At 49.4% G+C, this 24,862-nt stretch overlaps 1 protein-coding gene and 1 non-coding gene across 4 annotated transcripts in view; both read right to left on the bottom strand.

The window, feature by feature from the left end:
- The window catches only part of TBRG4 (transforming growth factor beta regulator 4), a 282,366-nt gene that overhangs the window by 116,939 nt on the left and 140,565 nt on the right, over positions 1-24,862 (bottom strand). For all 3 annotated transcript variants that reach the window (XM_069645809.1, XM_069645808.1, XM_069645807.1), the window contains exon 8: positions 24,085-24,330. In XM_069645809.1, coding sequence (XP_069501910.1) covers positions 24,085-24,330 — 246 coding nt within the window. The remainder of the gene's footprint in view (positions 1-24,084; positions 24,331-24,862) is intronic.
- On the bottom strand, positions 23,465-23,602 carry LOC138568137 (small nucleolar RNA SNORA5). Its single transcript, XR_011302509.1, has one exon. It is a non-coding gene; the product is annotated as a small nucleolar RNA SNORA5 (small nucleolar RNA).

Below are 24,862 nucleotides of genomic sequence, written 5' to 3'. Positions count from 1 at the left end.
AATATCAGCAGACCTGGTCCTGTCTGTCTGTCTGTCTGTTTAGGAGGAGTGGAGTGTTTCACAGGTGTGGAAGAGTGCAGAGGCTGCTTCTTCTGCTGTTTTCCCCCCTCGCTGTGAGTGGAAAAGTGTTTCCCCTGTCCCTTTGTGGCTCCGGAGGGTTTCGACGCCTGGCGTCGAGGATCGGGGGTAGAGTCCCTGTCCTTCGAACGTGGGGCCGCGCTGATCTTGTCTGCGCGCTCCGACTCCTGGAGCGCGGCCTGGGGTTGGAAGTCGTCTTCGTCCTCCGACGATCGAACTTCTGTTAGCCTAGGAGCGAGGCACTCTTGGCAAGAGTGGATGATTGCCTGGAGTGATGCGGCTATCTCGATCGAGAACGCCCAGAGGACACCGATTCGGACCGTTCTGTTTGTGCCTCTTTCCGAGAACTCGACGTCATCGAGTCTCGGTTGGACTTCGTGTGTTTAGTGTGAGTGGTGTGTGAAGCGCTTGTGTCGCCGGGGGTCTTCCCCATAGCCGCCCTGCCGTGCGACCTTCCGAGGTCGGGGACCTGCGCTCGGGCTGTCTTTCGACGCCATAATGCCCTCGCCGTCCGAAAGCACGGCGTTGCTGCCATCGCTGAAGGCGCCCTGCATGGCGTGGTGGGCCCAACGCTTCGTCGAACGGTCCTTAAGTGTCTTAGGTTTAAACCTACTACACGCTATACAGTTCGCTTCGGGGTGGTCCCTCGGCAAGCAGAGATTTGCGTGCCTGTCGACCCAAGGGTATTTGCGATTGCACTTGGGGCAGAATTGAAAAGGGGTACTCTCCATACGCACCTTGAGGCAGCGGGCTAAGTGTAGGAAATGTATAAGGTGTACCTATATACCAAGAGTGTAGAGTATGTCCAACCCCCCACTCTCCCTACTTGCAGGGCCGAGGCCAGAGGCCTTCCGAGGCCCAAATCCGTCGTGCAGCAGCCGACGGTCGATTTCTTCTCCAAGCCGGCGTCGAGTGTCGAAGTTCGACGTTGGGATGGGGAAATGATGTAAATTAATAAATATTTTAGCAAAAGTATGGCTAAGGCCAGGGGACTCTGCAAAATGCTTCCGACCAGTATGGCGGAAAAAAAACAATCTGAGGATCCTAGACGCGTGAGGGATCTTGGATACAGTGGACGTCACACTAGGGGTAGTATTACTGGCACAAACTGTAATACTCCGCAGCTTCCACTAGATGTCGGCCTATGCACAGCATGTGATCTAAGCAGATTCCACAAGCCTCAGAAATATATATATATACACACACACAATCTGCAAGAAAACTGAATGGAAAACACTACAAAACCCAACCCCCGTGTACAGAACAGACGATGCAACAGATAGAAAGGAACAAGTTACTTACTCGTAACTGTTGTTCTCCAGCATGGGTCTGGCATAGTTTCACATGCTCATGAATATTCCCCGTCGTCAGGCTGGGAATCCTCGGTAAAGAAAAAAATCAGTTTCAGTTTTGTTTCTGATCTGTCTTTCTTAGTAGTAACCAATCACTGGTCTCTGGGTCATACTGCCCCCAGCCAATGACTGCCCTCTCCCTAAGCCCCTCCCCTGGCAGCCATCCTCAGATTTGGTAGCACGTAAAGTGGCAGTAGGACCAAGTGAAGAGCCGCAGAGGGGTAGGAGGGAGGGTTTGCATGTGAATCCATGCCAGACCCATGCTGGAGAACAACAGTTACAGGTAAGTAACTTGTTCCTTCTCCAGCATGGGGTCTGGCATGGATTCACATGTTCATGAATACAAGAATACATAGCAGTACACACATGCACAACCACGGGAGGTGGCAAGGCTCAACATTAAGCATCTCTTACCTCCTCACCAGGCCCACCTTCAGGCGAACAGGTTGCGCAGCACTACTTGGCCGACTCTGGACTCCTCCCTGGAATCCCGGTCGACGCAGTAGAATCTTGTGAAGGTGTGCGTCGAACTCCACGTAGCAGCCCTGCAGATGTCCAGCAGGAGCACACCAGATAGGAACTCTGTGGTAGCAGCGATCGCTCTGGTCGAATGGGCTCTCGGACGGCCGGGCAACGGTCAGTTTGCCAACCGGTGACAGTGCATGATGCAGGCGGAGAGCCATCTGGAAATGGAAGCCTTCGAGAGGGCATTCCCTTGGTTCACAGGTCCAAAGTTCACAAACAGCTGTGATGTCTTCCGAAAACTCTTTGTGTGGTCCACATGGAACTTCAGCGCTCTAGTTACATCCAGCGAGTTCAAAGTCCTCTCGGCCGGCGACGAAGGCGACGGGAAGAAAACAGGTAACACCAAGGGCTCGTTGAGATGGAAGTCCCAACGGCACCTTGGCCATGAAGGAGGGGTGCGTCCTCAGCACTACCCTCGTCTCGTGGAAAGTCAGGTATGGAGGTTTACAGGAGAGGGCCTGGATCTCTCCCACTCGTCGTGCGGAGGTGATGGCCACACGAAACGCTGTTTTCCACGAGAGGAACTTCAACAGTGCAGAATGCAGAGGCTTGAATGGCGGCCCATGAGCCTGGTCATCACCACGTTGAGCTCTCACGCCGGGGCCGGAGCCCTCACCGGCGGGAAGATCGGAACAGTCCCTTCATGAACTCCTTCACCAGGCGATGGGACCACAGAGATGAGCGCCCCAGAGTTCTGGTGTAGCGGGAGATAGCCGCCAGATGGATTTTGATGGAGGCATGGGCCAGCCCCGCCTTGGCCAACGACATAAGTACGGCAGCACTTGTGGGGCCGTAATCCGCAGAGGGTTAATCTTCTGTGCGCCGCACCAGACAGAGAACCTCTTCCACTTATGTCCCTAGCACTTGAGAGTTGAGGACGCCCTGGCCTTTGCAAGTACCTCCTTGCAGTCCGCCGCGATTTCGTACCCTCCAAACTCTAGTGCTGCAGGAGCCAGACCTGCAAGTTCAGCGACCCTGGGTCATGATGGAAGATGGTGCCTCCTTCTCTGGCGAGGAGATCCGCGTCCGTCGACAACTTGACTAGGGGGGACGCTGACAAGTCCAGAAAGTGCGGGAACCAAATCTGTCTCGGCCACGCCAGTGCAACGAGGATCATCCTGCACCAGGACCTCTTGAGTTGGTTGACGAGTCGTAGCAACAACGGCGGGAACGCATACAGGAACAGGCCGTCCCAGGAAAATGAGAAGGCATCGCCCATGCTCCCCGGCTCGGGAAACTTGCTGACGAACCTCCGGCACTTGGTGTTCGTCGCCGTCGCGAATAGGTCAATCTGGGGACTGCCCCATCGTTGGAAGAGTAGATCCACTTGATCCTGGCGCAGTTCACACTTGTGGCACGAGCGCAGCTCCCTGCTGAGTGAGTCGGCAATGGTGTTCTTCATTCCTGCTAGGTGGAAGGGCACCAGAAACATCGCCTGGGCGACGGCCCAGTGCCACGGATCCTGGGCCTCCTTGGATAGGGCTGGGAATCTGGTGCCTCCCTGCTTCTGGATGTAGAACATCGTGGTGGTGTTGTCGGTGAAGATCCTCACCACCTTGCCCTTGAGGGACGGGAGGAACGATCTGAGGGCCCAGAACACGGCTCGGAGCTCCAGGATGTTGATATGTAGTGACCTCTCCTCCGGGAGCCAAAGGCCTCTTGCATGGAGATCTCCGGTGTGCACAACCCCACCCCTCCAGGGAGGCATCCGTCGTCACCGTCTCCTGATGCGCCGGGGTCTGGAAGTCTGCACCCGCCACCAGATGCGCGCGGGCACCCCACCACCGGATCGCTTGGCGGAAGGTCTCGTCGAGCAGGATCCTGTCCTCGAAGCTGCCCGCCGCTTGCATCCACCGGGCGTCGAAGAACTCTTGCAGTGGCCGCATCCGCAGTCTGCACAGGCGCACTAGGTATATGCACGAGGACCTCATGCCGAGAAGGGACTTGATGGACCTCACCCTGGCCACATCCATGGTCAACAGCCGCTGCACCTTGCCCATGATGGCCTTTGTCCTTTCCTCCGACGGGGAGACCAGCCGCGCCACTATGTCGAGCTTGGCTCCCCGAAACAGTGCGACCTGCGACGGGACCAGGTGGGATTTGGTGAAGTTGATGGAGAAAGCCAGGTCCGTGAGCAGTTGGACAGTCTTTGCTGTGTGCCCGACGGCGAGTTCTCTTGTCTTTGCTCGGATGAGCCAATCGTCCAGGTAGGGGTAGACGTGGATCCCCTGCAGGCGCAGCCGCGTCGCCACCGGTGCTAGGCACTTGGTGAATACCCTGGGCGCCAACTTCAATCCGAAGGGAAGGGCCTTGAATTGGTAGTGCAGTCCTTGGACTACGAATCTGAGAAACTTTTGATGTCCTTTTAGAATGGGGTTGTGAAAGTAGGCATCCTCCACGTCCAGCGACGATAGAAAGTTGCCCTCCTCCAGCTGCCCCAGCACATGCTGGACGGTAACCATCCGGAACTTCTGGGCCTTGATGTACTTGTTTAAACAACGAAGGTCCAGGATGGGTCGCCAACCGCCGGTCTTCTTTCTCACGAGGAAGTACCATGAGTACACTCAGGAGCCCGGAGCTTCTTTGGGACAAGCGCGATGGCTCCTTTCTTCAGCATCACCCTTACTTCAAGCAGCAGTTGGGGGACGTGGTTTTCCTTCCTGGCCACAGGTGGAATGCGGGGGCACTTCTTTAGAAACTCGAGAGTGTGCCCGCGGGCCAGCACCCATCAGTCGGTGGAGATGGACTCCCACACGCTGACAAACTTCGCCAGCCGGCCTCCCACCGGGGTGCTCAGGTGGGGGCCCGACACTACGGCCGTTTCAGTCCTGCTTGGCCACGGCCTTGCCGCCTTGGCCTCCTTGGCGACAACAAGATCCTCCTGACTTGCCGCGTCCTCTGTAGGCCTCCTGCGATGAAGAGCGGGCCGCCCGACGGTACGTCAAGGAGCCGCCGCCGAATCCTTTGGAGGCACCTTGCTTGCCTCCGGAGTTCTGAAAGGGCACCCGTCGTTGCTGCAACACCCCCAAGGCCCGGGCCGTCTCTGTGTCGGTCTTGATGGCCTGCAGCGACTCGTCCACTGTCTTGCCAAATAGGTTATTCCCGTCGAAGGGCATGTCCAAAACTCTGGTTTGCACATCCTGGCGGAAATCGGTCGCCTTGAGCCAGCCACGCCGTCGAAGACAAACACTGTTGCCCAACTGGCGGAAGCCAGTGTCCGCAATGTCCGTGGCCACCGTTATGTCGTGGTCCGACGCCACCTTGCCCTCATGCAGGATCTCTAGGGCCTCTGCCCTCTTGTCGTCCGGGAGGAAGTCCAGCAGAGGAGCCATCTTAAACCAAAGCTCCCTGTCGCAACGGGCCACAATGGCGAAGGCGTTGGCCGTTTTAATCGTTGTCGCCGCCAACGAGACGACCAGTCGCCCCATGGCATCCAGTTTCTTCCCCTCGCCGTCCGGGGGGAGGTGGAAGACGAAGCCATAGCCCCCACCGCCTTCTTCTTGGCCACCGCCGAGACGATCGAATCCGGGGGTTGGCTGAGCCCTAAGGCATAGAGGAGCGGAATCCGGGACCAGGTACTTCTTCTCGTACCGGTCTCTCTTGGCAGGAGTTGTGGACGGGTTCCCAGATGTCGTCAGGTCCATCCCGTCACCACCGTCATCATCCGTCCCCGTCGTGGCCGTCTCCGTTCCCGTGTCCTCCTAGGATCAGGGGAAGGGGATGAAGGCTGTGAGGGCCGTGAAGGCTGGAAGGGAGGGAGGGGGGTGGAGGGGAGGGGTGGGGTGAACTCTTCTCTGTTTGTTTGGAGGGCTCCCCGACGGGCCAGGTTCCGGTGGATCGTCCGTTGGGGGTAAGGGCAACCTGGTCCTTATCTCCGTACATAAGGCCTGAATCACCATCAAGATGGCTCCCGAGTTGTCCTGAGGCTCGGGTACCGGCTGCGACGGGCGCGACAGTTTGTAAGTGGAATCCTCCGCCTCCAAGGGAACCTCATCGGCACCACGGTCGCTCTATTCGTCTGCCTCGTTGGGATCCTTCCCGTGGGACCAGACCTCCTCGAACTTCTTGTTGAGTATCTTCACGACCCCAGCCAGCTCGTCCTCAGAGGCTGAATCTGTGTCCGTGATGGCCATTGCCCCCCCCTTCTTTTTCCACCAGGGTTCTCACGGGGGTTTTATCGATGGGCTGAAAAGAGGATTCCCTCCGTGGTGGCAGGGTAACTCTGTGCCCCGAGGTCGCCTCCACTGGGGTAGCCTCCACAGGCTTCGCCAGGGCCACCACCACTCCCTCGATAGAGGCCTTAGCAGGGTGAATCAAGGCCTTCACGACTTTAGGTGCGCCTGAGGCCTTCACCCTGGGGGGAGGGTCACCGCCTCACTCCACCTCGGCTGTTTCCGTCGGGATCAACCAGGGCTTCTCCAGAAGCTTACCCAGGTTCTCAGATTTCCTCTTCCCCGAGCCAGAGCGTTGGCGCGTGGTTGATGGCGTCGGTGAAAGCGCGCCCTGCCTGGCAGCTGAGGAGCCCGACCATTCGGCACTCCCGGTGCCCGCAGACTCGCAGTGCTTAGCCTTTTGTTGGGCCCCCATCGCCGGAGCGCCCTCAAAGGACTTAGAAGACTGCTTGGACCTCTTCTTCTCACCTGCTGGGCTCTTTACTTCCAGCCATTTGGTGAGGCGGATACGCCGATCCCTCATGGTCCGTTCCGACATGTTCTTGCAAAACGCACAGTCCTTCTCAACGTGCGTTTTGTCTTTGTGCAGGCAGTAGAGGCATCTAGAATGCTCATCCTCCTCGAAGACATTCTGCAATCCGCATCCAGGGCAGTTCCTGAACAGCTTGGATCCGGGCGTCGAGTTTCCTTTGTCCTGGACCATGTCCACGGGGTAGGCCTCAAAGTCTTCTGGAATCCTCCAAGAAGCGTAACTCGACGAGAACTTTGCCCTTGAGGGGCGTAGAAAATTCCGAAACGTGTCCCCGTTGATTGGAAGTAGAAACAGTGGAGCTTGAGGCTCGATTGACCAAAAAAATTAGATAAAACTATGAAAAATCGCAAAACGCAGTAAAAGCTCCAGAGCAATAGTACGAGGACTCCCAACACTTGAACGTGCGGTAAAAATCTGAAGATGGCTGCCAGGGGAGGGGTTAGGGAGAGGGCAGTCATTGGCTTGGGGCAGTATGACCTAGAGACCAGTGATTGGTTACTACTAAGAAAGACAGTTCAGAAACGAAACTGAAACTGTTTTTTTCCTTTACCGAGGATTCCCAGCCTGACGACGGGGAATATTCATGAGCATGTGAATCCATGCCAGACCCCATGCTGGAGAAAATGTAGTTCTCAGAGCATGTACACAGGGATGATAGGCAAATTATAAACCAAAAAAGAATACTTCTTTGGATGAAAAAGGTGCACAAGTGACCTAACCAGTCTCGAGGGCCCAAACCACCCTCGGCCTCCTCCTCTCCTTCCCTAATCCTCCTCTCCTTCCCTAATCTCCGACTGTCAGTCTGCCATCCAGGAATGGTGTGCCGCCAACGACCTCTGCCTTAATGCCAGAAAGACTAAGATTCTACTCATCGGCACACCCACTCCCTCCTTCCCTACAGCTCTCTGGCCGGCCTCTCTTTGCCCTCCTCCCACTCCCAACTGCAAGGCTAAAAACCTCAGGGTCATCTTCGACTCTGCACTCTCCTTCTCCCCTCACATCTCTGACGTCTCCAAGAAGTCACACTACCAGCTGCACCTCCTTAGAGGTATTCTTCCTTTCCTCTCTTTCCCCCAGAAGCTCTCTGTCTCCAGAGCCCTGGTCCCCTCTAAGCTGGACTACTGTAACAGCCTCTATCTAAATCTGCCTGCCTCCACTCTCCGCCCTCTACAACTTATCCAGAACAGGACTGCAAGACTTGTCCTTGGCCTCAAGCCCAGGGATCGTATCTCTCCAGGACTGAAATCTCTGCACTGGCTCCCAGTGGCTGCAAGGATTAAGTTTAAAACCCTCCGCATTTTACACAAGGCCTTCTGGGGTCTGGGGCCACAGTACCTTCAACTATCTCTCCCAAAATATCTTCCTTCCCAAACTCTTCGCTCATCTGCCTCCAACTCCCTCAGGGTCAGTCGCTTCTCCAAGCAACGAGTTGGTGGCAGATCACTCTTTGCTTCTGCTTTCTCCCCGCCCCTCCCCAGCTAAATTCCTGACTGAAACTGCACTGGTTACCTGGCCACCCTTTCTGATCTCTGGCCCAGGCCCCATTAATTGCCCACCTGCACTGCCTCCCTGGCAACCCCTGCACTTGAGGACCGTTTTTCTGTATCCCTGCAGTCCCCCTACCAGCACTTATGTCTGCACTCCCTTGCACTTGCCACTAGCTGGCTGTTTTATTTGTCTTATTTTCTTATTTATTCCACTTTCCCATGTAGTGCACTTTCCCCTCTCCCTTCCCCCCCTCGCACTTCTCCTTTCCCCCCCCTTCCCATGCACTTGCCCGATCTGAGATCTGAATGACACCTGGCCTAGTAGGATCGTTGTCTGTCCTCCCTCTGTTCCCCCCCCGCCTTGAAACACTTGTGTATAGATGCGTTATAAATGCCATATCATATCAGTTATTGGTCGATAGTACCTCGTTTCAGGTCTATGGCAGGTCAACGGCATCAAACCTGGCTTTGAGCAGAGGTGCAAGAAAATCGAGCTCAGTTTGGGGATGTGAGATCGTGTGGGACCAAGCAGCAAGCAGGAGTCAAGCAGGTTCAAATGTGGTTATGCTATTCGGTTCGACAGTCGGGTGCTCATCAGGATCTTTTCAAAGTCAAGTTGGGTTATAACCGCCACAAAGGGTCTATGTGTGACGCTGAAGCAGTTCGAGTTGGAGGACACAGATTGTTGAAACGGAGATCCTGTTGCGACAGTGTGCGGTTCAGCGAAGCGGCAGTTCAAAGGCGAGTGAGGTCGAGTAGTGGCGCAACCCCTGGTTTGAGTCAGCAAGTGACTCTTCAGCAGTTCAGTCATGCCCCTGTATAGAGTGGTTGATTTGAGCCGAGCAGGTGATGGCTCAGAAGGGCACAATGCAGCGTCGAGATGCATGTAGTTCGAAGACTCATCAGAGTACCGAAAGGTAGCACTGGCAGGATCCCTTGACATCAAACGCAGTTCAGCGTTAGTTCGACTGGTTTTGAGGCAGCAGAACGGAGACCATTAGCTAATCTGGTCCGCCAGATGCTGCGAGACCCACTTCAGGTACTCGAGGCAGGGTCTGCTCTCCCAACCTTGGGAGATACTGGTTCAGAGTGGCAAGTCCTGGTCCACAGCAAGAATCCGTGCTGTAGGAGTGGTTAAGAGGCAGAGCTCTCCTCCGTCTTGGTATTCTTCTTCACTACAGTAGTTGAAGACTTTAGAAAGTGCAACTCTACCAAAAGAGGACAAATTAATACTTCCCAGGTGTTTGTTCCAGAGTGAAGGGTGGTGTGAGATCCCTTCTTTTAAAGATAAAAGTCCACAGGTGATTGGACTAAGGCTGGCCAGCTTTAGGTGTCAATCCCTGCTCCTGAAATCATTGGACTTTGCCTTCCGACATCACACCCAAAGTGCTTTGTGCTACACGAAGTGGAGGTGACAGGAAGGAGAGATGAGGTAGAGAGAAACAAGATGGTGGAACCTTCCTCCAGTTGTCAAGCGCTCCACCTGCCTACACTAACCCCGCCCCTACTCAATGTCAATGCCCTTTGCATATGCAGCACCCTGGTTTGAGGCTACTCCTATGTGAATGGGTGGGCTCCTTTGATTCCTATTCCAAGGCCAGCTTCCTGTGGAGTCGCTGCATCTCTGGGGAGGGATTACTAGCCTTCACAAACGGAATCAAAGGGAGGCATTCTCGAGGCTAGACAGTCTTAATAGCAGGCAAAGAGACAGCTCTGTCTGGGGAGAATACACAGTCCTTTCACAGCTGAGCGGGGCTCACAGGGCAGACGTGTGATATAAAACTGCTGTGGATAATTATGGACATACCATACACCATACCCTAACTCAGGTATCAAATATTTAGAGCCTTCTGCCACCAGGCCAGGTAACTCAATTATGGGTTTTGGAACAGGCGCACAGGTCTTAAAAAGGCAGCCCTTGCACAGTGACTTTCTCTGTCAAATGCACTTCTGTCCTCTGAACCTGCTCTGTGCCACTAATAGAGCAGGCACTACAGATCCGGATAATGATGCAGCAGGGCAAAAGTGAACACTAATCTTTGGCATGGAGCCTATGACAGGAGAATCCGATCAGCAGATTGCCCTTTTAGAGAATTAACTGCATTTATTATTTAATAGAAATAAAAAAGCCAAGACTTCCACACCCGTGCCAGATGGCAAATCCTCACACCAACATCTTGAGCACTCCAAGAAAGGTAATGACAGAGCTCTGCCTCTCCATTGACCAAAAAAGCGAAATCGGCATCGCACTTCCCTTCTGATCCGGCAGAGGCAGCTGGATCACCTCACCTTCCCAAAGTCAGTCTCCCGGAAGCTCTGGTCAGTGCATTAATTGCCTGTCGAGAAGCAAAACCCCTTTGCTGCAAGACCCAGCCTTCCCCCATGGCTGCTGGTCTTGATTTTCCTCATCGGAGGACATCTGCCAAGTGACCTGGTTCAAGTTCCCCCAACTTGGAAGCTTCAGGGACCTGTGCTGCCCTTTGTCAAACAGCCACATAGCCAAACTTACTAATAGGGGGCCCAAAGTTGTTAAGCGTAACTCCTCACCAGTGCTCCCCCCCCCCTCCCAAGAGCAAATCTTGTTACTCCTTCTCTGGGGTCCACTGACAGACCCCACTGTTAGATGTTTGCTCTTGCGCTCATGCACATCGTAAAAGGAGATCTAAAGTGAGCACCCGTGACTCCACAAAGCAGACACTTCCCATACTGCAAGCTCAGAACATCAATAGAGTCAGAAGTAAAACTTGAATATGCCACCAAACCTGGGGTCTGTTGGTCCCCTCTGCAAAGGTGCACCGTCCCTTAAGTCTTTGGTGAACCATGCCTCTGGCACAGCACACCACATTAGCAGTGGGACTAACCTCTGGAATCACAATACACTTCCTCCAGTACCTCTGGAGGGCATCTTTGTGTGGATGCATATCTTTGGGATTCAATTCATCGGATCCAAAGGACCTGCCATCCTTCCGATCCAACTAGAACACTAACTGCTGCTGGTAGGACTTTTCACCATACAAAGCTTAATCCCAGTACACCAATCAGGGCTCAGAATTCACAGAAACCTTTCCTCTCCTGGCTACAGGATCAAAAGCCCTCTCATGGGCACGAGCAAAGAGGTGTGTTCAGAGGCCAAAATTAGTGCATCTGGACTAAGTTTACTTGCAAGTATAGGTAGACTCTCCCCCTCAAGCAGTCCAGCAGTACTGCAAGCAATGGTGGGCAGTTGGTTTCTATTAGAGCAGTTGAACAGCTTACGTCAGGGGTGCACAACTGATTTTGACAGAGGGCCGAAAGTAACTTGCATGATGCCTATAGTGGGCCGAAAAGTAAATGTGGGTTGGACTCTAGGCGCGGCGTTGCGTGGCTGGAGGCTTTTTCAACCTCCCCACCCCCGACCCCATTTCATTAAAAACAAGGAAAAAGAATATGTTTGTGAGGTATAACAGTGTTTGTTGGTATTTGAAACTTACATTTTGTACCACACATTTTCCATAGTTATCATTTATTTCTAGTTATTGCATATCGTTTATTATTATTGTCTGTTTAATTAAAGTATACATATTTTATTGACCCTTGATTGGAAATTTTGTTACTTTTGACTGCTATATTTTGCTGATTGGGTTGGCCAAGAGGAGTATGGCCTTCGTTGAGTCAGTTTTCCACAAAAAGCAAAGGATGTACATCTCCCAATTGTGCCTGTTTTAGCTTTATTGTTGGGTTCACTAGTGGCTACACTATGTCCCATGGCCCCCCAACCCTCAACCAAACACTATGCCCCATGGCCCCCAACCAAACACATGGCCCCCACCCCCTAACCAAACACATGACCCCCATCCCCCAACCAAACACCATGCCCTATGGCCCTCACCCCCCGACCAAACACTATGCCCTATAGCCGTCACCCCCCAACCAAACACTAACAGATGTTTTGTGTTTGGTGATGGGAAGAGCCTGACCAGGTCAGAGTGAATCACTGGCAATAGATACTGTTTTTCATTGAGCAGAACATTAAGGAAATGAAGGCCATGCAGTGTCAGACACGCGGCATTCAATATGTTTTGCACTGGTGGTACGGCGTGGAGAAAGAAATTAAAAGGAAATGTGTGTGCCTCGAGAGGTATTTTCCCATAGCTGCAAGCCATGGGGCTGGGAGCGGACCTCTGGACTCCCCTTGTCTGCTGTTTCGTCTGAGATAACCCCTCAATGGTTTCTCAGGTAGGATGCCTGTGCCATTTATAGAGTTGTTCGTTTTATTGAGAAACATGATTGTTAAACTATTACATCACTAGGTTTTGCACAAGATTAAGTAATTGCTGCCGTCCGTAGGTAAGTGATGTATTGGCACCGAGGGGAGAGAGACACTGACTAATGAGGAGGCCAGGAATGTGGGCTTGAGTCCACGATCACAGTCTGTGCTGCCTCCCGGTACCTCACCAGCAGGTCTGACTTTTGTACTCCACTGGGCAGCTCACACCTAGACCCCTTCCCCTCTGGATCCCGAATGCACAATCTCACCCTCTACCCCCTACAGACCCCAACCCTCCCAACCCCAGCATACAGACAACCAAGCATGCACCATGCATACATACCCATACAGACCCGAAGCCCCCACCCCCATCTCAGCATAGAGACTACCAGGCATGCACCATGCATACATACCCATACAGACCCAAACCCCCCCACCCCAGCATACAAACTAACAAGCATACACCATGCACCCATACAGACCAGAACCCCCCCCCCCATATCAACATACACTGTCCATACACACAAAAACAAATATACAGACAGACCCCAACCCCCCCCACCCCAAACCTCCCAACATACACAAACTAACAAATGCAGGCAAACCTGACACATCCCCCCCACCGCTGCATATCAAGATACACACACAGACATACATGCAGGCACAGACCAGACACATCCCCCAGCCCACATCTCAACATACACACACACACACACACACACACACGCACACACACAGGTAGGACAGATATCCCATACCGCCCTCCCCTCCCAATTAGGTACTTACCGCGGACGTGCTGCAATGCTGGCGAGGTCTCTTTTACTACGGCTGGTGTGGCAAGGCTGAAATGCCTTCTGGCATCAAGCCTTATTGACCACGCCAGTCGTAGTGCTGTCACTCCATTGGTCCAGCACACACGCACTACATGACTCGTAGGAGTTGCATGGTGTGTGAGCACTGAGCCATGAGGGTCAGTGTTTTGTCTGGCCCGGAAGAGTTACAAAGACTTTCCCTAATGGAGGGCAGCCGATGCTGCTTGCGGGTTGCCCTCCATTAGGAAAGTCTTCGTTCCCGCCGGGCTGGACAAAACAGCGTGGCGGGCCGCAACTCGCCAGCGGGCCGTAAATTGTGTATGCATGGCTTAAGTGGTAGAAGCAGCCCTACAGATAAGTGGTATATCAGTCACTTTTACTCCCTAAAAATAGGCAAATTCTCCCAAAAAAAACTTAAATAGGGAGTAAAAATACTCCCAACAAAAAAAAAGAGGAAAAAGACATGTAGAATCTTTTGCCCCTGCTTTCACCCTTACAGCTCCATGGATATGTTTGTACAAGTCCTGCATGTATCACACGAAGAAACTACTGTAATAACTACCTGATTGGAAGTAGTGAACTGTTTTTTAAAAAAAAATTGCATGAATAACTAGGTGCAAAGAAATAATTATTACAAAAAAATGTCTGTTAAAACTTATATTTACTAATAAAAGCACTCATTGAGAACTGGACTTTCAGTTTTACTCCTTAAAAAACCATTTTACTCCCAACTTTAAAAAATAGGGAGTAAAATACTCCCTCTTACAAATCTTATACGGAGCACTGGGTAGAAGTTGACCTATGCTTACATATACACTTGCACTTCCCACCTTGCTTTTGGACCTTGCACATGGTGACTAAAAGGCTTAGGCCCTGGAGAATAATGGGCGGGAGAGAGAACAGTGACTGCTGAGCCCTGAATGTTGCCCGATCTTTAGGACTTTGTGCGTTTGCCATTGTGCAGAGTAAAAGTAAAAGCTACAAAGCCCGATTACCTCCGTAAAGTGTAGCCATAGACTACTCTGCCAAGTTTATCCCTGAGAGAGTCAGGCATGAGGAGAAGTCCTGCAGTCTTAGCATGGGTTCACACTTTTTTGCTCTACACACAGGGCTGACAAATCCTCCTAAGAAAACCTGCCAAGTTTCACAGTGCGTCAAAACTGAATTGATCCTCCCCTCACTCAGACCTATGTTGGAATGAGGCTACTTTATGGAGGAACCGTCTAAAATTCACGTTCCTGTATAGCTATGTCAGTTTGAGCTGAAATAATTGGTTTCTTCAGTCCTGCTTAGGGCAACCTCAGGTGAGGAGAAGATAGAGACCCAATACCTCAATTGTTTTCGTTTTTAAATGTTTGGCTTGGGAAGTCACCAAGCCCTGCAGCAGAATATCCTCATGACCCTTTGAAATTTAGATATGCTCCTCTCCCCCAATTGGTTCATCTACTTGGATAACCCCCAGTTGGTCTATCTACTTGGATAAAACCTAAGTGCTCCCCATTAAAACATATTTGAAAAATGAGGAGACATACAAACATGGCCTAGTCCTTTTGATCAAATGTGGGTCGGAGGAGGTAAATCGTTCATCTTCCACATACAGTTTTGGCAAGGTACTTTTTCAAAAGAATTTCCTAGATCCTATGTTTAGGGTTCTTGATTTATCCAGACAAAGGGAGCAGGGATTCTCTTGATATTTTGGACTCTCCCGTGGCTAAATATGGCTAAACTTGCCAGAGCAGTTAAGGCTTTACTCAAACCACAGCATGGTGGGAAAAAGGTAAAACTATTTATTTGGATTTATATAGCACTTTTGCGCTGTACAAAAGAATGTTAATGGTAACAACTATAAAAGATAAAGAAACAATCAACATAAAGTTGCCTTTAAGGTAAGGGAATAGCAAGAGGATGGGGTTTTAAAGAAGAACAAAAAGGATAAAAAATAGGAGCACAACATACAAAAGGAAGAGTAGTCCAAAGTTAAGGGGCAAGAAGCGAAAGAGCAAAAGTGGGATGGAGCACAGGGAGGATGTGCAACAGCCAACAGAAAGAACTAAGCATGATTGAACAGAAACAGGTAGGAAAAGAAGGCGTGACAAATTACCAAATTTCAAGAAAGAATAAGGGCAGGAAAAGAAAGCCAACAAAACGCAGCAAGAGTGATACAAGAACAGGGAAGCAGACAATGGAGATTAAGAGCAGAGTTGAAACCAACCCAGCCAATCAGGAGGCTCAAAATGGGGGCTTTACCACACGGTAAAACCCCCACTCTGAGCCTCATCGGAGCTGGAGGCCGCCATCTTCCCTCACCAGGAATCAGTTAAGTGTGCTCTCTCCCATGTCCCCTTTATCCCCACCCCCCTGTTACTCATCTCCTGACCCCCTGCCCTACTTACCTTGCGCTGCTTGGTCCCTCGCCGGCACCGGGAATGCTTGTGTTCCCAGCACATCCCTGGCACGGCAATGGCCACCATGGAAAGGGAGAAGGGACTTTGTGTAATTCCTTTCTCCCCGATACATGGTGGCCATCTTGTTTTGTAGGTTTTTTTTTAAAGTTGAGAAACGGCGCGTTTGCTATTTATCAACTTAAAAAAAAAAACAGCACTATTAGTATTCTGGTACATGGTGCTGGGATACTAATAGCAATATAACCCTTGCAGGGTGGGCATTACCGGGGCGGGTAATGCCCTGGGCTATCGTTAAAGCCTTAGCTTGAGCTTCTAACTGGCCCAGGGAATTATCTGGCCCGGTAATGACCCACCTGCTTCGGTTATATTGCTTAAGTAATGGGCCATGGGCAGTCTTGTAGGACCTCCAAAGCACAAAGGAAAAGAACAAGAGTGGCTGGACCACAAGACAGTATGTAAGATTTGAGAATTGCAAAGAAAACCAGAACAGAACCAAATATACCATGAGACGGGGAGAACAAACCGAAGGGTCATTTGTCTAGAAGTCTGCAAACCAGATAAGAAGGAAGATTAAAAGGGAAATGGCAAAGTCCCAATCCAGCAGGTAAGGTGCAGGTGTACAAGGGGTAGACCCTTGCAAAGGGAAAAGACAAGGAACCAGGTGAACATTGCTGGGGGCCATGCCTCTGGCACAGCACACCACATTAGCAGTTGGACTAACCTCTGGAATCACAATCCACTTCCTCCAAATTCTAGAGTTTGGTGCAGCTAACAAGCAGCTCAAGATTGCTGTCTCAGCGGCCAAAATAGTACAGATATTGTCGGAGTGGCTAAAATTCAGTAAAACAAAGTCTTGGGCACTGGCTTTAGCTATTGTTAGTCCTTTGTAGGAGGGCGTGGGTCCCAGACAGGAGGTAACCCGCTGCTAGGAGAGTTTTCCTAAAGTCCTACTGGTAGTAAGACTTTAGTAAGCTATCCCAGTGGTTTGTAGATCTCCAACTCTTAGTTTCAGTCTTTACTAACGCAGGCCCTTGGTAGAGTAGCAGAGCAGCCAGGCTTATCTTAAGAGGAAGATGTGAGCTGTAGGTAAGTACACTGAACCTTAATTACACATGCACACCAAAGAAACTCTTACACTTATAATGTATATAAAATTATCTATTTTATTATATATAACACACCAGAATCACTTTAAATACTTTAGACGTTTAAACTACAACACTTAGAAATACTTGAGAATGCACTTCAAAAGGACACTTTCACTTTTGTGTTTGTTTGCGTTGCATTTGTAGTAACATTAGAAGACCATGTTATCGTATTATCGGTTATTACGCACACCTGTGGTTTCTAACAGTTTATACGGTAATACATTTACTCTGGAAACACATATAGTAAAGTTACTTTAAAAGGGAGGAAAATGGTTAGTTATTGTAACATTAGATTGGGTTAAGGTTCTAGAGAGGGTTTCTTCGCTCAGCAAGTCTTTTTCCAAAAATGCAACCCTAGCTACAGGCAGTTTGGAGAGGGCTCAGTCTTGAAAAGCAGCAGAATACAAAGAGGTCCAGAGGATTTCTTCCAGTCTCTAGTGTTACAGAAGCAGCAAGTTAACAACTAACAAGGGAGACCTGTATAAGGACTTAATGAAGGGACACAAGCAGCAGCTTGAGTCAGAGGTAAGAGGGGGATGTTCTGGGTACCTCTAGGTGCACCCCAACGCTCTGGAGCGACTTCTTGCAATCAGGTAACCAACACCTTTTTCCCCACATTACCTTAGGTTAGAAGAAAATGTTCGTGCTGGATGCTCCGTGATGTTGCAGTTCTGGACCCGAACTCCGGATTCCTTGGTCTGAAGGCAGGATAATGGACGGGATCTCTAAGCAGCAGTCTCGAGGGAGGACCTGTGGCACAACTTTCAGCATCACCAACAAAAGACACGGATCGTCCGGTGAATCTTCTTTGCTTCCTGCAGTCGCGCACTCTGGTGAGGGGGGCCTGGGAGAGTTGGATCGGATCTCTGGAGTGTCCTTATGTGTGCAGCAAAGATTTGGACGGATTTGGCCTTTCCATGACGATGCACTCAAAATGGGCAGCAGGTCTCCTGGTATTGGGGTTCCGCAGCTCTGCAAACTCCTGGACCTCAGGAGATGGCTCAATTTAAAGTTAGTCTTGGGACTGGTTGTTCCCACCAGCCAAAGGGAAGGAGTCCTCTTCATAGCTCCTCTGCCGCATAGCAAATGGGGTCAGGACAGCAGTGGTCGCTTCACTGTGTTGCAAAGTGTCTGCCGGCATCTCTGTTCGTCGTCTTCTTCGGTTACTTCAGCTTCCAATGGTCGACTTGCTTTTCACTCCAGAAGCCTCACCTTTTATATAGTTCCAGCACACACTCCTCTGCAATCTCTCAGCATTTTACAGAAAGGGGCGTTTGGCTGTTCAATCCGGACAACCAGACCACCTGTGGGAGCTGGACCTATTCTGGCACAATGGCAGACAAAGACTCCTCCCCCACTTCCTGCCTGCCCAGACTCTCTGGAGCCTACGCAGGGATACCCAAGCTTTCCCGCCAAAGGCAAAACACACACACTGACCTCCCCCTCCCAGAATGGTAGACAGGCTTACAAAGAAAAACCACGCTAGTAATGGCAAATAAAAAAGGGAGGACCCAAGTTGGTACTTGGGTGCCCCTATTGTGCACTAGCGAGGCTATGGACATAACTGCGGTATACAAATTACACAATCGTTGGTAGAACACGTCCACTGCCACCAGCCATAACTAGGAGATTGTCCATGTGACTAAAACATCACAGGAGTAGAGAGAAGAGGGATACTAGTTTTGTTTTGTTCGCTTTCTCTCTCTCTCTCTCTCTCTCTCTCTCTCTGTGTGATTGAAGGTTGCACGCATGCTGATGAGACGGGAAAGAAAGTAAATGAATAGTGAACTTTAAAAACTACTGATAACTGTGAAGTCAGTTATAAAGAGTAGCGGATTGGTCCGGCGAAAGTAAATGGCCCACTCCAAAGTCTCCACAAAATGTTTGAGGTCTTGTTGTAAAGCAACAAAGCGAACAAACTATGAAAGGAGCAATGGCTTAATCCCGCCGAAAGGGGAAGTTAAAAGGTGATTGCTTTAAGATAGATTTCTTTGAACTTTTCTAAGTGTGTTATGTAACTACCAAGTCTAAGAGACACTGGGGCAAACAACACAAGGGAAAGCTGAATTGAAAGTCGAAGTGGTCCTGCGGAGGCCTATGGAAAAGGCCTTGCACATTCAAAAGTCTTTGACATCAGTGAACGGTCCGTGCCCGACTGAGGGAGACCAGGAACAGGAAATAAGTTAGGGGAAGGGAACCCCCCACATCGAATGTTAATGAAGCTTGGGGAAGGGAACCCCTGCAAGTGCTGCGATTGCGAGGTCTGATCCCAGCTGAGGGAGACCTACATGACCTTTTGTTGAACTGTGAAAGAACTTTTGGTAAACTGGAAATAAGTGACTTTAATGTGGAAGGCCAAGCAGGCCTCGACCCACGTTTTGAACTGCCTTCTTTTGATAACCTGAGCCAGAGTGGATCATCCTGTCTGCAGGGGCCGCCTTACTCCGTGCTGTCTAACGTGGGGAGGAGATGACTCAGCCACCTTGATCTTTTATGTTATCACACTGACTTTCCTCTTTAAACAATTTTGTATAAGAGATAGGGCAGGCATTAGGGTTTTAAGTATAGGACATTTTGATTTGACATTGACTGACTAGGACTGTGTTTTCTTTATTATTATATGGTAGACTACTCCCATCATAGCTATAGGGCAAATTAGGGTTTTTTCCAAACCCCAATAATGTAATAAAGGTTTTGAAACGTGTAGCTTGTGTGCCAGTGTCATACTTGTGATACCATGCCTCCTTTACAATACTAATTCTCTCTCTATCCTTATGAACTGTAGTTATTTGAAGATATAGAAAAATAATCTTAAAGGAGGATCCTAAGGGTCCCCAGCAACACTGCCCATAAGTAAAATCACAGAAGCCTTTAGGAGCCATGGAGCAGACAGACTCCATAGTACAGATATAATACAAAGAATAGAGTTCCAAAAGACAGAACCCACAATAATGAATGGAAGGTTCCACTCATTTGGGATTTAAAGAAAAACGTCCAGAAGTCCAGCAAAATATTCTGGGGGTCTCATTGGGACAGGGGGTGAAGCAAACAAATTATAAATCTCCCCAATAGCCACACAGTGGATTGCAAGTGCTATTCAATGGAACTTTGAGTCCCGAAGCGAACTAACTCTGCAGTGCCTGCAGATTCACGGGAAAGAGGCACTGTTGCAATTCCCTCTGGTTGTGTGAAGGAGTCCAAGTTGCATAATTGGCCATCAGTTACACATTCGGAACAGATTTTTCATCAAAGCTTCCTGGTCTTCCTTTGAGGATTCCTCGCCTGCATCAGGATGAGTCCCAGTGATTGAAAAAAGGGATGGTGCGGTTAGCTCTATCGGTATACAGTTCTTGGGGGCAGAGTGCATATACAGACTTCAATCAGGAACACAGCACAGGTCAAACAGTTGGTAGCCACAACAATAACGTTTTCAAGGGCTTCTTTCCAGGCACTCAGGATGTGGAGTACGCTGAGAATCTCTGAAAGACATTCGTACATCCTCAGTCAGATTTGGTCATGCCTCCTCTAAACTCCTAACCTGGAGCCTCAGAAAGGCCATGACCCTTTATGGCACACACTTGTGTACATGCTTACCAGGTAAACAGCCTTATTGTGGAGTCTCCCTGGACTTCTAAACCCAGGTTACCATTTTAATGGGGACCTCATAGGAATAAGCCTTTGTTCCCCCCAATCACAATATGGCTTCAGCAGTGAGAGGCCTTCTAAAAATCATACAAAGATCTGTCACCAGCTGCAGAGTTATACAAGGCGCTGAATATGGTGGCCTACATGGGGAAAGCTTGCTGGGTACCTTTGTTGCAGCCTTAACTGGGACTCTTCGGGTCTCCCAAAGACACATGCAGAGGCTTACATCAGCAGTGTGGCCCTAGATAGAGAACCACTGGGGCAACACAGGTCAGTGAATCTGTTCTGTTACCACTGAATAGCGCTCCGTTATGCATCTGTAATGTTGGACACCTCTAAAGAAGCTCCATTGCTTCTCGAAGCTAGATCTGTGCTCAATAAATACCATAATAATAAAAGACGAGTGAAGGGGGGAAACAAAGGTCAGGAACTCACCAAGTAATAGATCGGGACATTAGGAGTTATCCTAACAATTACTGTATCTGTCATTCTAGTTACATAAACCATCCACGCCACCCACTTTTTTGTGTGTAATTGTTCGGGAGAATTTTCATTCCTGTGCCAATTCCCTTTAACTTTAGGGCTCTCGATTTTGTTGGACTCACAGCTTTTTACATTTTAATTCCTGAGTGAGTGGATCTTCCTCACTCATCTGTTTTATCTGACTAGCATTTATGTGTTTCTTACTCTATTATGGAGTCTGCTAAACTCCATAGGCATCTGCTATTTGCATTGTGATACACAGCACCTTTTGTGCAGTGCCACTGAGAAATCCCTTGGATACTCTTCATGTTTAACTACATTTTCTTGGGTGAACTACTGTTCCAGGAATAGATTCCGGTCTTACTTACCTTTTCCTTTGTGGGTCCAGCACACACCACCCACCCTATGTGGAGTGCTCGGGGGGTTACACAGTAACTCCTTTAATCCACTCCTCATGTAACATTCTGTTACTCTAACACACTTGAATGGCTGGTGGCAGTGGTTTCTTTTTGACTACTTTGTGCCATGTATCTGTAGGTTGATACCTCAGCGACAGTAGAGCACCCAAGTCTTCTTTTTTGCCATTTCTTGTCAGTTTCTTCTGGGCTTTTACTCAGTTAATCATCGTGTTGGAGTTCTTTGTGTGTTTTACTTTTCGTGCAGGCTGCAGTGTGTCTGCTAAGGCAGGAAGTGAGGGAGGGTCCTTTATCTCTGGTGTGCCTGAGTGAAACCAGTTATGATTGGCCGGCTGGCTGTCCTGGAGGACAACAACCCTGCTGGGTGATTGACAGCCTAGGGCTGTGAATGAATGGGAACTTGCTAAAAGGTGAGGTTTTTGGGACTAGAGGCAGAGTCGACCACTGGAGGATAACATCCGACGAAGACGTGAAGAGACAGCAGCAGCACCCTCCTGGACCGCGAAGTGCCTGGTGAAGCCCTGCAGCTGTGCTGACCCAGTCTTTGTTTTGACTGGGAAAAGACCCGTACAGGATGACTTCCTCCCTTAGCCTGGTGGGACCAACTAGCCTCAAGACAAACTATTTTGGTGCAAACCCCCCCCCCCGCCCCCGACTTGCTGTGACTTTCCAAGGCTGTAGAATCCCTATACCCGGGGTCCCTTGACCATCTGCAAATGCATTGTCTTCCGAAATGCGAATCCGGCCAAAACTTCAAGGGCATCCAGAGGCCCCTACAGAAGCAGGAAATCTGCATCCAGAGTCCCCTCACCAGAGTCCAGGATCGAGGGATCAAGGAACTTCTAACCGGAGCTGTTTGTTCTTTGGTGCCGAGAAAAAGGTGACAAAACCACAAAGAGCTGCTGAATCAAGAGGAATCCATTGCTGCCGAGTCCCTCGCTCGAGTGCTGCTGCAGGCGCAGGAGCCACCAGACGTCCTCCCTTCCGTCACCATGACCAAGGACCAGGAACAAGGGTCTGCTGCACTGCAACCAGAAGGCATCCAGCTGGAAGACATTTTTCTGTTCACAGGTACTGTGGGGCTTGGGGTACATTATCCTTTTGCCATTTGGGGTGCTTCCTACCTTGGGGAGTGCTATTTTACCCTACTCTGAGTTGACCTCAATTCACTTGCAGTTGCCTTTCAGCTGGTGCTTCTTCAAGGTGACTCCTCTTGAGTTGCTGTGATTTTTTATTTGAAGTACTGACTATTTAAAGACAGTTTCTAAGAAGAGAGCATCTCAACTTTGAACTGGCCCATTGACTTTAGCTGTCCTGGTTCCTTGAAGCCCCCCATTCTGAACCTATAGGCTTTGGCAATGCGTGTTCCCTTACAGGTTTTAATTGTTGAACACTTATTGCTGGGATAAAAAAATACCTGCATCCCTTTGGGAGAATATAACTGTTTTTTTTTTATAAAATACCAGTATGTTCTGATCTAACCCTAACCTTAACTCAACCTTTATAACTAAATATGGCAAAGGTGATGGAAATGACCTCAAATGACAACACCTTTGGTGCTGGAAAATGTGTAACATATGAAATAATTACTCACCTGATTTATTGTTCACTTTTTGAATTGAATCCTAACTTGGGATTAATGTTACTGCTAATTACTGCTTTTTAAAGAATGTTTTAAATAGCTTTGTGTATAAATAATAACAATTTATATTATAACTTTAAGTGTATAAGTGTTTACTTAGATACCTGTATTTAATGATTTCATTGTACAGCTCTACGGCTCACATTACCCCTCTTAAGAGAAGCATGGCTGCTCAGTCAAACTACCAACTTGTGTAGTACAGACCTATGTATTAAAAGGTGGGTTACCCAATACCAAGAGAAGTCTTGTGTAGTCCCACACCAGTTGGACTGCACTAATTCTTATGTAACAGTAATCTTAATTTCATTCCTCACCATTAGACTATATGCTATTGACGTCAATGATGAAAACAATATAAAACCGTGCCTAAAGATGAAGGCAATTGTGTCAAATGTCATAGCGAGCCATTTCATACAATGGAGCTGTGTGTCCAGAAACGAAACACATACGTGCAAATCTACTACAGATTCCAGCTGCAACAGTCATCCACGGCAGGCAATGGAATCGCAGAGACTGATTACGCCTGTCCATTGCACAATTTATCCCCAACATCGGCGGGCGAGAGACATGGGGCCCATGAGCTACAGGTCTGCTTTGTGGCAGCCTTTTCCAGCAGTGCCGACCACAAAGATGTTGGGCCTGAACTGGTCAATGCTGCAGCACACATTTAGGCAAGCGTAGGGTAAACTGTCTAGAGGAAACTCAAGTACAATTGTTAGATTACATTAATCAGCCAGGGGTCTGCAACCTTTGGCTCCCAGATGTGTTTGGACTACCATTCCCATCCGGCCTGTACAGCATAGTCAATGTCAGGAGATCATGGGAGTTGTAGTCCGAAACATCTGGAGAGCCACAGGTTGCAGACCCCTGATAGAATTAACTACAATTTCCTTATATGATGCTGCCAAACCGTACTGTTTCAATATCAGATACATTATGCCAGCCTTTTATAATGATAATCCGTAAGCACTTCATGCATACCCCACACGTAAAGGCCACTAATTCTAGAGCAAAAAAAATATTCAGAATTTGCAGTTCATAAAATGGAGGGTATAGTAGCAGTGGTTCTGATATGGAGATTTGTACATGCGCCTTAAAGCTTGAAATAGGTCTAGTTACTACATGGAGAAAAAAAACATACCCATCTGCCAGCCATATACAGTGGCTACGGCATGACGGACACAGGCATCGCCAACAGCTGCCTTCAATGCCTCGGTAAGACCACTCTGCAGTGGCGTGAGCTTCCTTTCAACTTGTTGAGAGACCTCGGCATGGACCACGTCCGAGGGAAGAAAGGGTCCAGGGTAGCCAGCATATTCTAGCCTGGCACTGGCATTGATATACACCAGCTTTAGTCTGTAGTTCCGTGCCTTGAGGGACTTGTCAGCTGGAAGACAGAAGTACAAATCGATCCTGTTATAACAGCAGACACAGACTAAAGCAAGAGAAACAAAGAACATCAAGATCAATTATTGGGGGCTGCAGTAAGTTCCAATTCTCAAACAATTCACTTTAGTAGATATTTGTGAAATCTTGTATCAGCTTAGGATTCAAAAGGCTGCTGTTACCAGAAGAGTTCTACCAACAAGGCGGCTTCCTTGGTTCTCTGGAAATCCTCATTTTTAATCTGCAGTTGCAGCTGGTAACGCATGTCTGCAGTACTTTGCTGAAACCCAGCCGTTTCCAGTGAAGGAAACTTTTGGGTGCCTATCAGCTGCAAGGCTTCGTTATAGCAGTCACTTGGGTCAAAGCCCACAACAGAGAAGTCAGGACTGATTTTGACAAGACTGCTGGGTAATGCCAAATAGTTTGTGATTAAAGTTGTGCCCACTGACGTTGCAAGATGGCTCTGCTCTCCAACTGCGACCGGAATGTATGCAAGATCCTGGAAGTGGGAGCAGCCACTACTGCTCTCTACT

This window comes from Ambystoma mexicanum, chromosome 2p (genome assembly GCF_040938575.1).
Source record: "Ambystoma mexicanum isolate Mex_15411 chromosome 2p, UKY_AmexF1_1, whole genome shotgun sequence".
NCBI classification, from domain to species: Eukaryota; Metazoa; Chordata; class Amphibia; order Caudata; family Ambystomatidae; genus Ambystoma; species Ambystoma mexicanum.
The sequence above is the reverse complement of the archived record's forward strand: the minus strand, read 5'-3'. Positions and strand labels throughout refer to the sequence as shown.